Source organism: Streptopelia decaocto (genome assembly GCF_964273445.1).
Source record: "Streptopelia decaocto genome assembly, chromosome: 3".
NCBI classification, from domain to species: Eukaryota; Metazoa; Chordata; class Aves; order Columbiformes; family Columbidae; genus Streptopelia; species Streptopelia decaocto.
Genome location: NC_138656.1, coordinates 57,654,958 through 57,672,624, shown reverse-complemented (window position 1 = coordinate 57,672,624; position 17,667 = coordinate 57,654,958). Strand labels below are relative to the sequence as shown.

The following is a 17,667-nucleotide window of genomic DNA, read 5'->3' as shown; positions in this document are numbered from 1 at the left end:
CTCTCGCCCTTGCTTCATAGGGCTGCTTTCCAGTAGGAGAGAGCCACGTGGCACAGCTTCTTGCATGACCAACATATAGAGTTCTGCTTCATGACCAGTGGGATGGGCTGAAAGAGCAGTTTGCATGGAAGGAAAGAACAGGGCTCTTTGTTGCCAGCCTTGCCTCTAATCTGTGGGAGAAAACAAAAGACAAGAAATCTGCTTCTCCCAACTGTGTTTGTGCCTGTCCAGCACTTGTAGTAGTGAAGGCAGCACAGAGCTGACTGGGCTGGCTGTGATGCAGCAGGGTAGAGTTCTCTGTGGGTGCGGGAAGGTGTGGGGAACAGCTGAGTTACTTTGGCTTATGCCACCCGTGATGTACAAGAAGCCTCCTGGAAGCACAGCACATACGCCTGAAGTCTTCACGCTGCAGGTTTTAGGTCATGATTTCAAAGAAATGAACTCAAGGCAGGTGTTTGGTAAAGCCAGGTGTGTGGCTTTGGTAGAAACCATCCCTATTGCAGAGCCAGAGATCAACAGGGTGGCTGGTCACAACGAGAAGAGACTATGAGGGAGGTGACTGGACATCTTTCCCCATTTACTCCCTGTGGGGTTTTGGTTCAACTGCTGTCTTCTCTCTGTTGGGAGAGCCATGTGAAGTGTTGCATCCCACAGAGTCTGTGTGTTAGAAGCAGTGTGGGGAAAAAAAATGTTCATTGCAGCATCTCTTAAAAATATTTCTCTTCTTTCCAGACTGACTCCAAAGATTGGGTTCCCTTGGAGTGAAATCAGAAACATCTCATTCAATGACAAGAAGTTTGTTATAAAGCCTATTGACAAGAAGGCACCTGTAAGTATATCTAGAATGGATTCCTGGATGCTGCATATGAACAACTAATACTGTTTAATCTCAAAATAAAGTAGTCTTTGGAGAGGAGAAAGCTACAGATTTCTAGATGCAAAATGAGCTTTAGTATTAATATGTAGGGTGTATTTAGAGCTGTCTGGTTTTCTGTGCAGCCTAAAATAGGGCTAATGTTGGTATCTAATGTAGAGAAAGACAATGATTTTACAACAGCACAGTCCTTTTTTCTGGGTAGCCTTATGCTTAAATCTGAGATTCTTTGCTAGTTTTGTGAGTCTTCTGTGTAGCCACAGACTGAGACTAGTCCTCTCCCCATTTCCTTCAGTGCATGGAGGCAGATGGGTAACTTTTTGTTGTTGTTAATTTTAAAAAAATTCATAAAAGTCATTTAAATGCTGCTGCAAAACTACATAGATACATGTGGCTTCACATCTTAATACTCACTGCTCACTTCCATGTCACTGAAAGAGCAGAAGCCAGTTAAGGATCATGGTGTTCATTGACCTTCTTGAATACCAGGGTAAATGGCAAGGGTATGATTTCTGTGGCAAACGGAAATGTGAATGTTGCTTCTCAATACTTACAAACATGTTTTCAGCTTTATTTTAACAAAGAATTGGCAACTTACTTTGACCTGTGGAGAACATAAAAGTGGAATAACTGGTGTAGGTGGATCTCATTTGTCAGTCTTCTGAAACTATTGGAATAGTTAAAAAAGGCCGCTTTCTCTTCCCCCACCCCAGTACTTGGCCTTGGTGGGTAAGTCCAGCCCTCAGAAATAATGAGCAGTTTAATTTTGGCAAAGAGTGGTGGTTTATAAATCTCTTTAACAGAAAAAGATCCTCCCAGTGGTTTAAAGGATACTCACATGGTGTGTTGCAGGGCTTTCTTCCAGATCAACAGCCTGGAGTGTAGGGGAAGAGGAGCTTCTTTTTGTGATGCTGTTAGTGAAAAGCAACAAAGCTCCTCAGATACAGAAAGCTGGTTGGTCAGGCATGCTCCTCTCAATAGAAAGGCCCCTTGGACATGTTGTATGCATTACAAAGTTATTAACGTGTTTATGGGTCACAGCTTTCCATCCACTCCCCAACAGTAAATCTGAGTTTGAAATGGGAGACTTGCAAGAGACTGATACAGAAAGCCATTAACACTGAAAAACCCAGTTATGTTTCTTCCCTCAATTGTCCTTTTCCCTCTGGGTGGTGTTATATTTAAAGCCAGGCCTAAAAGAAATATTTATCTGGACACTAATTCTGAGCATCCAGGACGTTGTCTGGACCTTTTCATATGCTTGTGGCTCCTTTTTAAAAGGCAAGTATTATAACAAAAGTAAAATACTGAGTCCACCCAAGATGTGGGTTGGAAGCTCCACTTTAATTTGAAGGATTCTACATGTTGGTGTTTAAGTGGACACTAATATAATGGGTAGAGTCCTGGGGCACCTTGCCCAGAATAAGCTTTTTAATTTTTAGGCCTGTCTGCCCACATACTCCAACATCTTCAGCTCGTTTTCTTTCAGGTGTCAAGCTGTGATGCTCCCAGTTCTATGAAACAAGAGGGCAGCTGGGGATGAGGAAAGGGGGGCAATTCTTTTATCTTCTTCTGTGAATGTTTTGTCCCTTGGTCATGGCCTTAAATGACAAGTGCACTTAAATGGCAAGTGCACTGTCCGTGCCCTCAGTATTTACTTCCACATAGGTGAACCTTGCCTCAAGATAGGACCTGGTCATCATAGCGTACCCAAACTGCTTGTTTTAAAAATCACTTATCAGAAGTAAGAGGCTGGCTGAATAGCTGAAGGTAGAGCTGGCAGTGCTGGACCTGTGCAGCTCAGAATGGCTCTGGCAGGACTTGGTGGGAGAGCACAACACACCGTGCTGATTGCATCTCTTGCAGCTCAGAATGCAAATTATGAAAATGCACTGAAGAAAATTAGTCTTTGTCAGCATATTCATGTTCATCTTAATAGTACTTGGATCGCTTATCATTGCTTCTATTTTTTTCCAGAGATAGCGACAACTTATGCTTCTGAGCTCAGGCAGTTACAAACATGATCGCTGTTGTTGTGCAAAAGTGTAGGGCTTGTGTGTGCCCTTCTCAGTTCCACCTCTTGCTAACAGCGAGGCACTCCACAGGGGCCTGTGCTGAGGAATGGTACTGGTTTATGGTGGTAATGTGGCAGCTTGGCCACTGCCCATATCACTGTCCACATAATACACAAAAAAGGCACAAAGACACAGTTTTTTCACTGTGTAAGTTCAGATTGCATTGTAAACATATGTGTGGTTGTGGACTCAGAAGAATTGTCAGGTAGTTAACTTGGCCCTCTGTATCCCTTTCTTAGCAGGCTGACTTCTAGAAGATGCAACACAGTGTGTAGTTTCTGTAAAACCTTGGTTATAACACAGACAATAAGAAATTTGGGGATGTTCTTTTTGCAGAACCAGAAATTTTGGAATATCTTGTGTTTTGTTACTGCCTGCAACCCAGTGTTCAAAATAACCGGTATATTTGGTGGTTGAAAATAAAATAGCTTTCATTTAATGCTTTCATAACAGCCTAGGCCAACTCAACTAGGAAATGCCATGGAGATGAAAGAATGATATTGGAAGGTATTTCTGCATGGGTGGGGATTTCTTTTCTTTCTCTGAAAAAACACAGATGGTGTCTCAAATATTGATTCAAATAGATCAAGCAATTTTACAAAGTTACTTGAATAGTCTGCAGTACATTTTTAGTTTCACGCTTTATCCTTCAGTCACAAACCCATGCAAACTTAAAAACTAAGTACTCAATACCAGTGGTCTGTGAGTTGCTGAAATGGTTGCCTGCCAACCCAGAATCTTCTGCAACGTTTCCAAACTCCACAGTTTCCTTTAAATGGAAATATTTGAGACTTCTAGAAAAAGCATTTTTTAGAGAAAATAAATAGAGTAACTTGTCAATTCTATGTAGACTTGAAATGGATAATATAAATAACAATTGTTTTGGCTTCAAATGATGTTGGCAGTCCCTGCTGCTACCTTTAAACAGCCTTTGGCAAGATGATCTGTCTGCAGCTAGCTGGGAGAAGAGAAAGCCTGCTTGAAAAACTGACTGTGCTCTGTCTCTCTTCTAGGACTTTGTGTTTTATGCCCCTCGTCTGAGAATTAACAAGAGGATCCTGCAGCTCTGCATGGGCAACCATGAACTGTATATGCGGCGCAGGAAGCCCGACACCATTGAGGTGCAGCAGATGAAAGCCCAGGCCCGCGAGGAGAAGCACCAGAAAAAACTGGAAAGGTGAGCGTGACTGTGGAGAGCGGGGACAGGGTGGCAGAGATAAATGACACCAAACTGCCGGGGTTCAGCAGGCCGTGGTACCTGCGGGCAGCAGCCAGTAATGTGGGTTGTGCTTAGGCGAGGTATGAGCCATCCCATGTTCACAAGGCCTGTGTGTGGCCCCAGAGCTCTGGCTTACAGGGCAGCAGGATTGTGTTACTCCTCTGGCTCCAGCCTGTGGCCTGCTCTTCTGAGTTGCAAGAGAAGTGTGCAAGCAAAGGTGCAGCAGGCTCCTGTGGGGTGGTGCACAGCTAGAGAGGGGCTCTCCTGGCTCTTGAGTTTTAGAACCTGATCTATGTGTTAGACCATGGGATGGTTGGGTTTAAGGGAGGTACCTTCACAGGGTGCATGTGTGTATGCTGCAAAGAGAGAAGAGGGGACTGGGAGACCTCTTACAGGCAAGGAAAAAGGATTAGCAATTCCATTGGACTTCTACCACTGGCTGCAGGTTGCTTATGATTCAAGAAATGGTGTTGGTTTTCTCCCGTATTTGTGGCTTGTTTGTCTCCATTCCCTCAGTGCTCTTGTTTTTATACCCCCCTCAACTTTCCCTATGACAGAAGTAACAAAATTAAATCTCCTCTGCTGTGCGGTACAGAGTCCTGGTTTTCTCTCTCTGCATCTATTAGCTAGTTGGTGTTCTAAATTTCTCTGGTGGGCAACAAAAATACAAATGTTTTTATGAAATGGGGGTATCCAAAACTGAGCAAAAATTCTGAAGTGATGAAGGAACAAACTGTATGTGTTTGTTTTGTGGCTCTGGTTTTGTGGCAGTCACTTCCATTGAACTGCTTGGAGAGATGCCCAGCCAGCTTTCCTGGCTGTAGCTTCAGTCTGGAAGTGAGTTTCAAGCATGAAATCTGTTTCTAACAGGGAACAACTAGAAAATGAAAAGAAGAAGAGGGAGACAATTGAGAGGGAGAAAGAGCAAATGTTGAGGGAGAAGGAGGAGCTGCTGGTGAGGCTACAAGAATATGAGGTGAAGACTCAGAAAGCAGAGAAAGGTAAAGTATTTGTGCTGACTGATGAGACCATGTGTATTGTGCTCCACAGAAGGGTTATATGTGTCCCTGCCTGCACCTACCCTAAATCTGATGACATTGGGATCTCTTGGCAAGGTGTACTAATATCTGCCTACGTGGATAAATACAGACATGAACATGCACTGCTGAGATCATCCAAAGCATGAAAGTAGTATAGAATCTGCTGATTGTATTATATTTGGGAACTGAAGGGCAGAAACTCTGCTTTCCTCTGCCAAGAGGGTTTCATTTGTGTAGCCTCTTCCAGCAGTGAGCAACAGTTCCGCTCTCAAGAACTTTGTACTTCACTCCTAACAGAAATAGTACTTTGGAAAGAAATCTTTCCAGTGAAACAGAAGCTTCTGTTTCAATGCACAGATTAGCACATTGGAGACAGCAACATCTGATCCTTGCAGTAAACTGTCAATTAAGGGTAGCAGAATCATGTCAGTGTTACAGATTTCAGTGCAAAGACCTTGCAGAAGATTTCATTATAATGAGCACCTGACTACTTCTAAATTCAGTTACTTAATGTATTATGCAAATAGTTACTTTGAGGTGCACAGTGAAGGGAGTCAAGTGCTTGTCGTGACTTGTGCAGTTAACCCTTCACTTTGACCAGGCTTATGGACTAACTGCATTGATCTGTCTTTTTCCAGAGCTCTCGGATCAGATCCAGAGAGCCATTCAGCTGGAGGAGGAAAGGAGACGAGCCCAGCAGGAAGCAGAACGCCTGGAAGCTGATCGTTTGGCTGCTCTGCAGGCCAAGGAAGAGCTGGAGAGACAAACTATGGACCAGATAAAGAGCCAGGAACAGCTGGTAAGACCAGTCATTTTGAGGATTAGATATACAGGCACGTTACTATGCCCTTTGAGTAAGGCAAAGCGTTGTTCTCCGGGGAAAAACATAGTGCCGTGAAGTACTAGGGCCTGTGATAGCATCATTGTGGCACTGGTTTCTGTCATGAGCAACCTACTTCTTGTTCTTAATTTTCTATTCAGTCTTTACTACAGTGGAGTGTAACACTTGGGTCTTTTCTCAGTCAGCAGTGTTTTGTTGTTGTGTTTGGGGTTTTTTTGTTGTGGGGTTTTTTTATTTTTTTGTATTTTTAAGAGTTCTTATAGTTCAAGCTTTATTATTCAACAGGCTACAGAGCTTGCAGAGTATACAGCCAAGATTGCACTTCTTGAAGAGGCAAAGAGGCGTAAAGAGAGTGAGGTTGAAGAGTGGCAAATCAGGGTGAGTATTTGCTTTAAAGCTACTCTGCAATTCTATACTTGAGCAGAGTGTACCAAGGTGCTTAGCATTGTATGACTTCTCTGAACCTGTGGAGACAAACATCTGTACACCTGCAGAGAAGGGCAGACTTGTAATGAGTGTGCAATATGCCTGCAAAACACCTTTCTTCCAACAAGCCTTCAGTCACCATTCAAAGTGGAAGCCTCTATAAGACCTAAAAATGTGCTCATTGTCTTGGAGCCACGGAGGGCAAGGGGTGCAAGTATAAATGATACATTTAATGCATGATGTAATGTCTGAAAACATTGCATCAGTTGAGAAGGCGCTGCAAATGCAGCTGCACTGCAGGTCCCAGTCTTGAGGAGTGTGTGCTGTTGTTAGTGGCTTCCTGGCGCCTGGGTCGGGAGAGTTGAGTAATGTGGTGCACTAAAACCAAAACTAAGCCATGCAAGGCCTGAAGTGCCTGGTGCTCCCACTGCCCTGTAAGCAGCGCAGCAGGCTGCAGGGGTGGGCAGAACCACTGAAGCAGCCAGGGAGCTGACTGCCTCATGCATAACTGCATTAAAAATGCCAACTTAGGAAGCTGAGTTCTTGCTCTTTGGAACCCATATTTATAGCCTACAGCTCTTCAGATGGAGAACAGGATGAAGACAACTGTAGTTTCTCTCAGAACTATTTTTCCTAGACTGTGTTTTACTGGAAGAATATTCTTTGTTCAGATCCCCTCCACACTGCACAGTGGATGATTATAGCATCAGTAGCAAAGAAAAAAGATGTTCTGCGTAAGACCGTAACAGAGTCATGTCAGCTGCAGAGATTTAATTCCTTCTTTCTTGCTTTTCATAGTAGATTGATAAAACTGGGAAGGATAAGCACTGAAGTGTTCATTAAGCTGGTTCAAAGCAAGAAATGCAGGAAAATATTTTTTCACTCTTTCCCAAAGGCCAAGGAAGCCCAGGAGGATCTGGTAAAGACAAAGGAGGAGCTACAGCTGGTAATGACTGCTCCGCCTCCACCCCCACCGCCTGTCTACGAGCCAGTGAACTACCATGTCCATGATAACTTGCAAGATGAAGGATCCGAGTACTCTGCCTACAGTGCAGAGTTCTCCAGTGAGGGGATCAGGAATGACCGCAATGAGGAGAAACGCATTACGGAAGCGGAGAAGAATGAACGTGTGCAGAGGCAACTGATGGTAAGACAATGTTGGGAGGAGGCAGAGTAATTGAAACAATCATTCCTGGAAAACAGGTCATTTAACCATTTGGTTAAGCGTACAAAGCATGACAGTTTCTCTTTGTTTACGTTTCTTATAGGCACTTTGAATTAAATATGAGGTATACAAGGATTAGTCTCATTGCTCAGGTGTTGAGATTACTTACATCACCTATAGTGTTTATGGGAAGCATATGTTGTATCCATATCACTGATCTGGCCAGTCATCTAACAACCATCAGCTCTCACCAAAGAACACTGCCGTCGTGAGCCAAAAGCTTTTCTTGTATAATCTGTATTTAACGTTTTTTGTATTGCAGGCGCTGACAGATGAGCTGGCCCAGGCTAGAGATGAAAATAAGAGGACCCACAATGATATTATCCACTCGGAGAACATGCGACAGGGACGCGACAAGTACAAGACGCTGCGGCAGATCCGGCAAGGCAACACCAAGCAGAGAATTGATGAGTTTGAGGCGATGTAATGATGCTTATAACAAGAAGGCAGGACTGTGGGAAAGGCAGATCTTAATGCTGTGGTGTTTTGTTTTTTGTTTGTTTTTCCTGAGGAGGGGTCACTGTATGACATTTAACAAATGCTCTCTAAACCCAGAGGTGTTTGAATCTCCCTTTTATTCCATACCTTCTATTAGATTTGGTGTAGTTAAAAACTCATACCACTGATCCTGGTACCTTGCTCATGCCTTTGCCTAGTGCCAAAAGGCCTTATGTCATATCTCTCTTTAAGCAAGACAAATTTTAATAGGCCGTGCTTCTAGTTGAAGATACGTGTCCTGTGCAGGTGCTGGATTCAGCTTGGTCTAACAATAAGCAACTGTGAGTGAATTTTGTGCCATATGCCTTTGTATTATTAGTTACATCATAAAGTCCAACAGTTAAGAAGACAGGTTGTCGAACTGGAGATCTGCAAGTACCTTGTACACTCTATTTTTCTTCTTTGGTCTAGATGCCCATGTTTTCCCCCCACCCCCACACACACAAGAACTGACAACACCTCAGAACCACTTTGTGTAGAAATTAGGCTTTTTCTGGTTACTGTTCTCACCTGGAGAAATTCTGCAGTGATGGCTCAGAAGTGTGGCATGGGGACACTGACACCCTCCTCACATAACAACTAGGCAAATACTCTGGAATCTAATACACTACTGTGTTTGCATTCCAGCTTCATTACTGATCAGTTATAGTGTAGTATTTATATATATATATACACAAAACATGCAATATGTGCATGCAATACTAGTTTAAAGGGAAATAGTTTTGTTCTGTATATTTTGTTACTTTTCAGATTTAATAAGACTTGCATCTGTAAAAATGCCTAAACAACACTGTAGTCTGATACAGTGCAGCTGATTATTTGCTCTAAAGCATTATTTGTAAAGATCATTTTTTTACTTAATAAAAATTGTTATATGTACACATGATCCAATATATACAATTTTACTGCACCTATTTTTCTAACAAATTTTCTAATTTTTTTAAACGTTTGATTTAAAGTTTCAGACTCCAAAAATGAAGGGACTGCTTGTTTATATCACAGTTGTATTCTCTCTAGCAGAGAGCATTTTTGTGACCATTCCTTCCCCACTAATCTCCCCCTTTCCTTGAAAATCTGTTAGAAAGTGAGATACACTATGTTCTCAGCTCTTCCATTTACAACACCTATGCTGCTTGATACTTGAGTTGAATCTTGTGTGGTTTTTTAATTTGCAGCAGCAAACATCTAAATAAAAGATCTGCAAAGTAACAAAGGACTTGGAGTCAAGTGTTTCTTGTGCAGGGTGCATTTTGCGTTAGGTGTGCTACTGTACTTTTAGTTCCTGAGCTTAGCATAAGGACTTAAGAGTTCAAGACACAGAGATCCTTAAAAGCCCCACTGACCTGGAAAGGTCCCTCACTCCTCCTACTGAGGAAGAATTTACACATTTTAACAGGTTTTAAGCACTGTGATACAGCTCACACTTGTAAAGCCTGTGGCCAGAGGTTTTTAGGGTAATCTGAAGTAAAAGTGGCACTATAGATAATTCTGAAGCACAGACATGTTAGCATCACTCACATGCAGCAAGTAGTTAAAGATAAGCTAGTTTTTAATTCTCTCTGAACATGTATAAAAAAAAAAAAAACCACAATCAGAGCAAAAGCATGTTAACTTTCGTAAGGTAACAGTTATTTTCTCTAAGTATTATTCCTGGGATTAAATTACTGTTCTGCAGGGCCCAGAAATGGAAAAAAGCTGCATATCATCGGGCTGGTGTTGCTTTGTCGGCATTTCAAACTGAGTTTGTCACTCCTGAAGAAACAATACATTAAACTCCAGCTACAGACACAGGTAACAAAGTCCGTTCCCCAAAAGATGGAGCAGGTACTGTTGCAGTGCACCTTTCCCCAGACCTGAAAAGTATGTGCCACTTGAGTTTAAAACATTACACACAGGGAAGGAAAAGTTGTTGCGCAGTGATCTCTCATCATTTAAAGTTTTCCTTATTTGAATGCAGTACAAGCGTAAAGTCCATCCATGTGTTTGGGCTGTGGAGCATCTCCTGCCATTGGAGCACAGACTGAGAAACAAGCTCTGTAGAGCCAAATGATTCCTCTGCAAAAAAGCAAAAGGAAAGGTCACAGAGTTACTTTTCATTTGGCCTTACCCAACTTCTGGCCCAGTTGACTAGGAAACAACCAACCTGCTTTTCCCATTTTTATAGCAATTTCGGCTGTTCTGTATCTCCAAAGGGATAAATTGCAATAAATTGCAGTTATACTTTTGAAGCATTATTTACACTTTGTTAAACTAAGATCACTCGGAGCCTGCGGCAAATAAAGTTTTTGGTTGTATGACCAAAAGCAGAGGAGCAAGCATGCGCACTAAATACAGCAGCATGGCACGAAACTGCCTGCTTCAGTTCATCTCCAGTGACTGTAACACTTTACTAGGCTTAGGGCTGGGATAGTTGTCTTCACTCAGAAGCAGGTAGTCCCTGCTTTAGCAAAAAGGAAAATGCTGGGAAGGACAATCAAAAGCAGCTCCTGAGGAAGCCTGCACAGCACCAAGTTATTCCTAGTGATAATACTCCTCCAAAGTGCACATTGATACCATAATGAAGTGACTGAGCCTCAGTCTTTTTGAGCCTTTTGTCTCGAACACTGAAACAAAGCACTTAGGCTCTGCAAAGATGGGGTGAGAGACTCCATCGGGCAGCTTTCAAGCAACAACATTTCCCTGCTCAACTACCAGTTAAACCCGGCCCATTCAAGGAGCAGAGGGTTTCTCAGAAATTTCTCAGGCTTGTGAAAGGGGGGGGTCACTCTTACGTTAGAATGGGGCCCAAAACTGACATGTAATAGCCGGTTCTGAGCAAGTTTCACTTTCTCTCCCATTGATTTGTGGATGTAAAATAATAAGCACAAATATAAGCAAGGTTGGAGTTTATTAGATCGTTAGATCTTGTGCATCCTTTTGATGAGATAGTGTTTAAAATTAGCCTAGTTGTAGAAAACAGCTCAAGGAACAATTCTTAAGTGCATAGTGAGTTCTAGAGGAGTTGACTCCACCCAGCTTTTCTGTGCCTGTCTTTTGCATGGCCAGGCTCTGACCCTAGAAGTTACCATGCTACCAAATGACTTTCCTGAAAGTTCTCATTGACAACCTCAAGCTTCTGCACAGACCTGAACTAAAACATGTGCATCAGTCCTTGCAGGATCAAAGCCCAACGATTGCAAGTTGCTTAGGACAGGGGCTGGACCTGTATGTGTAGTGATTTTTAGTGATAAATAACTTACTTGCACCAAGCTTGGCTCCTCCTAAAAACTGATCACTTGAGCTGAAAGCTGACTGGTCCCAGACAGTCAAGTGTAGACATGATTGCTGTAGCTGAGCTGGGGTAACACCATCAAAGACAAACAAGTGTTTCCACTGGGGACAGGCTTCTTTCTTCAGGACAGGAGACTTGCACTTTACCTCCACTTGGTCTGGAAGGATAAGACAACTTCCCCAAAACAATGAGAGTTCAGTGAGGTTACTGATTTCTCAACCAGAAAATGGAACGTTTGCAGTAATCAACGAGGGCCCTTTGGTTTGCCTTAAACAACAAAAAAGTTCAGCTCAAGTGCAAGGCAGAACATGGTCCTAGTGTGTTTATCTTGGGGCTTGCTCTTTTTCCTGTCTGCCTTCAATGTAGGTATAAGTAAACTCTTCTGGTCTGCTTTTCCTCCACTGTCACTGACTGCTGAGGGAGTCTTTACTCCCCATTCTGTTACCCCATACTGCCCCAAACCTGCCTTTCAGTAGATAAAATGCTCACCCATTTCACTGAACAGACATTCCACAGCAGATGAAATGGCTTTATGAGATGGTTTAAGTGTACCTCAGTATCCTGCTTCCAATGGCATCTGACAGTAAGAAAGTAAAATGATCCCACATACAAACTATCAGTGCACTGAAGAAAAATTCAGTCCCCTCCTCTTTTAAAATGTCTAGAATGAAGGGGATAAAAGTTTCCTTTTTAATGTATCCAAAGCAATATTCAATTCTGCAAAGGCATAACTGAAAATAGGAATGAAAATACCCTCTTGATTTGTACTTCCTTTTTTCTTTTTTTTCCCCCTATCCTAATATCTAAAAGCAGATATTAAAAATCTAGAGTTTACTATTTTAAGTAACATCAATAGGTTCCGAAGTGCCATTCAGGACTCAAAGAGCAAGTGGGACCCGTCACCGCCCTGCTGAGTGCTGCTGTTATGCAGACACTCAAATGTCACCATTACAAGGAAGTCTGACTAAGAATGTGGACAATGCCACTTTCACATGCCAGTCTTTGATGAAAACATGTTAATACATACTTTTGTACAGAAAGTGAGGGACATTTTCTGTTGAAATGTTAGGTTACATACATACCCTTTAACAAATGAGTTTGGCATTCCAGTAGATCTCAGCATGGGCAAGTTCTTTGCCCCAAATATCATAACCTGAAGCTGGCAGTTGGGAACTCCTTGGTCTTTTTTTCCTGAAACAGGAGCATTCATCACATGAAATAACCAGTTAGTTCAGCTGATAGCTTAAGATGCTGCTATGAGGAAGTAGGAACATGGCTAAGCAGTACTACTGAGGTAAGGACTCATAGTGCTGTACTAGGATCACTTGAAAGATTTTAACCTGCTTGAACGGTGTGTGATTCCTTAAAAAAAAAAAAAAAAAAAAAGAGAGAGAAAGCAATGAGTAGCAGGTTGCTTTGTGATTCTGATTCCAAACACAGATTTCTGTTGTATGTGTGAAAAGTAAACACAGACCATTTCTCTGAAACAAAGTCAGAAGCAGGAGAAACAGCCAAACTCACAGTGTGATACCGCTCCTCAATTGCAGCTCTTGTTAAAGAGCAGAGACCCAGTGCACAGACAGGCACAGAGAAGAAAATGGAAGAAAGCAAGCTGGGAACTTTGGGGTCATTTGCAAACAAAAAGGGAACAAAATTAAGCCAACAGCTAATTAGATCATTCTAGTGCTCTGTACCTATTGCTATGGTCCTGAACACAGAGAGCATTAGTAGAGCTCTGAACCTTTATATACCTCACTATGATCTATGGAGGTAAGGAAAATGAGGTTGTCCTGTCCCTCCCAAAGTGTGTATTTCATCCCACCAGCAAGGACTTGCTCTGACACGCTACAGCAATACTTAACGTACCTCACAAGTCTTTCATAACCAAAAACTGAATCCTGACTGTACATTTGGAATGTAATATCTTCCAAGTGAAACACTCTTTCTAAAATTAAGCCACTGGAGGAAGCCAAAGGTGACGGTCTGGTACCCTTGCAGCCATTTCCCGTCCACTTTTCCCCTAAACTGGCAATCTCTACCTTGAGTAGTAAAACTGCTGCATCACCTCCAGAATAAAGTTTACTAGCAACATGACAGGCACAAGGTTGCCAAACAGCTGGGCACATCATACTGCTGCCTTCATAATGTGCAGCTTTTGTTTGCATTAAAAGGAACAAAAAGATTAACTTGGCAAATATCTGGATTTTAATTAAATACAATACACCACAAACCACCATTTGCAGTAGCTGTTAAAAACCCCATAAAGGAATATTATACCGACACATTGTCAGTCCTTCACTGATCTCAATTCTTTTCTAGCCAATGTATGCTAAAATGTCACATACCTTCAAGCTGGACATTTTTATACTGGGCTGGTACTGACAGTCTTGCAGACACGAGGAGTTCTCCACCATACTGGATAAGATCATCTTCAGGCTTTTCAAGCTGAAGAAAGGGACATACAGAAATCTGCGCTACCGCAATCATTGTATTCTACATCATTCTCACAGCTTGTTTACATTTGCAACATGTCTTACTAGTGGACTGGATTGACCGCATTTTTCCCCTCAATGACCTGAGAAGGGTGATCTTTTTGACTGGTTTCACTGTTATGATTAATACATACTTCTGTTAAGATACAACTAAGCACAAAAACTAAGAATCACCTTGGGTTTGAGCTGGTACCAGTTGAAAAACTGCATCGAGTTATCTTCGAAATTCCATGTTGCCAGTGGAATCACCACTTCCCCCAAAAACACCCTGTATTTGAGTGCTCCTGCATGCCACACAGAGATCTGAAGCTGCCGACTCCCCAGCTGTGAGTATTCAATCTTGTACTAGAAAGATAAACAGCACTTACAAAGCAACACACAGGATGAATGCAGGCCTATGCTCACAGACTCCTCAAAGGAAGGCCAGGCGTGGCACGGCTGAAGGGATCTGGACACAGACAGAACCATGTTGTCTGAAGGTGCTTTGTGATTTGCATATTACCCCACTACTTAAACACTAAATAATGCTCATCCAAAGATGAAACGAGATTCCAGGAATACCTTGGCCTGCCTTGCTAAAGATTTGGATAATAATTCCAGACCATTTGGCTTTTTGGCTGGTTGGTTTGGTTTTGTTTTGTTGGGGGGGTGGGGGGGGAATAGTTGTTGTTGTTGTTGCTGTTGTTAATTGTATTTTGTATTTCTGTTTTACACTCCTAGCACAATTTGGCTGCTGTGGAGGTCAGTTCAAGATCAAGACACCTAATGAAGGTGCTAAAACTTCCATTCTGGTTAGTGGACATCTACTCACTGCAGTCAGTAGGGACAAGGAAGTAACTCAGCTGACCACTAATTAAAGCCCTGATCCACTCCCAAAACATAGTTAGAGCCCTTCGAGAGAGTATTGGGTCCCTGTTCCTGAACATTTAAAAAAAAAAAAAAAAAAAAAGGCATCTGTGAAAGATACGTTGCTTTTGTCACAACTCAGAACAATACTGGAATTCATTAAGGGTGTTTTCATGGACAAAGGCAGACTCTTCTGATGGTTTGCAATTTACCACTCTAACTCCAAAAGCATTTTCTCTTGTTTGGACTGAAAAACCTGATTTTTTAAATTATAGTTGTCAGGATGATTCTGAACTTGTAGGATTGTATATTACAAAAGGACATGTTACCATAGAAAGGTGCATTTAGCAGAACACAATTGCAAACAGTACCTTCAAAGTCTCATCGAATTCTGGGTCCACTGTGCTCTTTTTGACAGCTGTCTTCCGCTTACTCCGAGGAGATTTATCAGGAAGTAAATAAACTTTAACATACCTTGTAGATCGAGAGAAGGACATGCAGAAAGTGAACAGAAGGGGGGGAGAGGGGGGGGGAAATCAAACTAAGAAAAATATAATTATATGAGAGGAGATTTTTTTTCTTAATTCTTAAACAATTTTATTGATTTTGTCATTTTTCCAAGCAATCAAATGGCAAACTGTGATCTATAGCAGACATGCTAGAAGGATCCCTGTATATCATTCAGCTAATGTGTTTCAATCCTGTTCTAATTGGGAAAAGCATTAGGATCTGAATAGGAATATTTTGTTTTCTTACTCTTGGCCTCTACTAAAACAGCAGCCAAGGAAGTCACCTTGTCAGTTGTAGTGGCAGCTTTATGATGAAAACACACAGTATATTACATGCTCAAAACCAAAATTCACTCAATTTTAGGATCATTGCTGCTTGTTCACGAAGAAAATATCTCATCTTTACAACATCAAGTACCATGTAGCCAAAAAAAGGTATAATCACACAAATAATACATAATCATTGATAACTCTTACAAATGCTAATCGTTATAACAGCCACTAAAAGAAAAGTGGGAGATTCTCTAAAGAGCTCAAAATTGCCTTAACATTCATTCCATGAAAATCAACAAAAAAATTTTATGGAAGCTGAGTTGGGCCAATAACAAGCACCAATGATTCCTACCCAAAGCTTCTCATGTGTAGGTCACATGCACATTAATATTTAAATATTCCCCTTACCATGAGTTCAATGGCCTGTATTTGTCTTACGGCTTCAAAACTAGAATGTTAGCAACAGACAGTCCTTGCTCACAGCTTGGCAGGGAACAGAGTAATTGTTAACATAGTACTAAATATTTTTAAACTGTACTTGTATAATACATTTCAGATATTATGATTTAAAGCAATTTTAAAACAGCCTCTTGATTAACTTACTGGGGTAAGTCAGCTGTATCTCATATCGTCAGTGCAGAATTTACACATCTTCCCTATTCTTTCCAAACTTATCCATAGGTAAAATTACTTTTAAAAATATTCAGGTACTAGAAGTTTTAGCCCCTTGCTCTATTATCCCAGATCAATTTAATTAAAGAGTAGCCAGCCAGATCTCAAATCAGTCAACAAGCTGGATAATTCAAGAGGTTTTAAACAATCTGCTCTTCAGCAAGTGTGTCACGTGAGCACACTGACTGCACTTTTTCTGTTGGCTTGGAAACCAACAGAAATATGTAAATATATACCGGTAGAGAACATAATGTTCACTAGACAGCACTTCCCACACTGCCTTTCAGGCTTCCTGCAACTCTTTGCCTGGCTGAATTACTCAGGGACTTAAAGAACATTAAGCCACTTCTGAAGTGCCCCAAAATTGCCCTGTTTCATGAGCTGCTGTTCCAGCAAGGCTCCTTGCATCACCAAACTCATCTTTATGAATGTCCTCTGCAAGATGTGCAAGAGCAATCTTCCCTCTGGGTGAAGGTGATTGCAAGTCTGCAATTCCAATGTGGTCACTCAAGTGCCCGAACACGCTGTGACAGGAGGAGCAAGAACCAGTACTTAGGTATTCTACCTGGTGATTTTCTACGCATGATTGCTGCATGGTCAGGGAGGATCATTTAGTAATAAGCAGACAAATTACCCAGTCTTAACTATCCAGCCAAAAACTTCTGTGGTGTATTTTATCCACAGAAGAAGGTGTTTCTTCCTCCTACAATAATACATAATTATTAAACAGCTTTAGATTTTCAAATGTGCTGCAGTATCTGAAATGCCTATTCCTATTACAGAAGATGGAAGCACAGTAGCATAGCAACTGCCCAGTGACCCACAGTGAGTCGGTAGATGAATCAGGAACATGACATCTCATGTTTTAGCCACTTATGCATTAATTTCGCAGGCCCAACTTAAGAGCTAAAATCTGAATAGTTATTCTCAAGATCCCAACGCGCTCAGGAGCAACACAGATGGTTTCTCTGGCTGGTCACACACAGAGAAAGAGACAGTTACTAGTAGAAATTGGTCAGAATGGAGTAAATGCTGGCATGAAACTTATTTGTCTTGCAGTGTGTAGATGTAAAAAAGGTTGGTATATATATTAAATGTTCTGAAAGTGCTAATATGTCATACTATCATGTATCAATCAATTTCAACAACAACATACATAAGTATCTTTAAAACAGAGTATTTTCCTTATTTTTTTCTTCTTCTGTACAAAATACTTACGGGTTACACTTTTTCTTCTTCTCTTCTCCATAAGCCAGGTTCCTGCATCCCTTGATGCAAATTTCTAAGATGCATGGTTTGAAGACGTATCTTATGGCAAACTCTATTTCTCCTGTGACATTAGCCTTGCCAAAATTGCCAGACTCGGTGCAAGTGCTGTTAAGGCTATACAGACTCCCCTAAGAAAA

At 41.6% G+C, this 17,667-nt stretch overlaps 2 protein-coding genes across 3 annotated transcripts in view; one reads left to right on the top strand and one right to left on the bottom strand.

The window, feature by feature from the left end:
• Positions 1-9,077, top strand: part of EZR (ezrin) — a 37,858-nt gene extending 28,781 nt beyond the window's left edge. Inside the window, exons 7-13 of the mRNA XM_082049081.1 lie at positions 733-829; positions 3,963-4,126; positions 5,039-5,169; positions 5,847-6,007; positions 6,335-6,427; positions 7,371-7,622; positions 7,963-9,077. Coding sequence (XP_081905207.1) covers positions 733-829; positions 3,963-4,126; positions 5,039-5,169; positions 5,847-6,007; positions 6,335-6,427; positions 7,371-7,622; positions 7,963-8,127 — 1,063 coding nt within the window. The 3' untranslated portion in view covers positions 8,128-9,077. The remainder of the gene's footprint in view (positions 1-732; positions 830-3,962; positions 4,127-5,038; positions 5,170-5,846; positions 6,008-6,334; positions 6,428-7,370; positions 7,623-7,962) is intronic.
• Positions 8,175-17,667, bottom strand: part of SYTL3 (synaptotagmin like 3) — a 32,822-nt gene continuing 23,329 nt past the window's right edge. For both annotated transcript variants that reach the window (XM_082049079.1, XM_082049080.1), the window contains 7 exons: positions 17,480-17,658; positions 15,179-15,281; positions 14,136-14,306; positions 13,815-13,914; positions 12,552-12,660; positions 11,438-11,643; positions 8,175-10,253 (listed from right to left, as the gene is read on the bottom strand). In XM_082049079.1, coding sequence (XP_081905205.1) covers positions 10,126-10,253; positions 11,438-11,643; positions 12,552-12,660; positions 13,815-13,914; positions 14,136-14,306; positions 15,179-15,281; positions 17,480-17,658 — 996 coding nt within the window. In that variant the 3' untranslated portion in view covers positions 8,175-10,125. The remainder of the gene's footprint in view (positions 10,254-11,437; positions 11,644-12,551; positions 12,661-13,814; positions 13,915-14,135; positions 14,307-15,178; positions 15,282-17,479; positions 17,659-17,667) is intronic.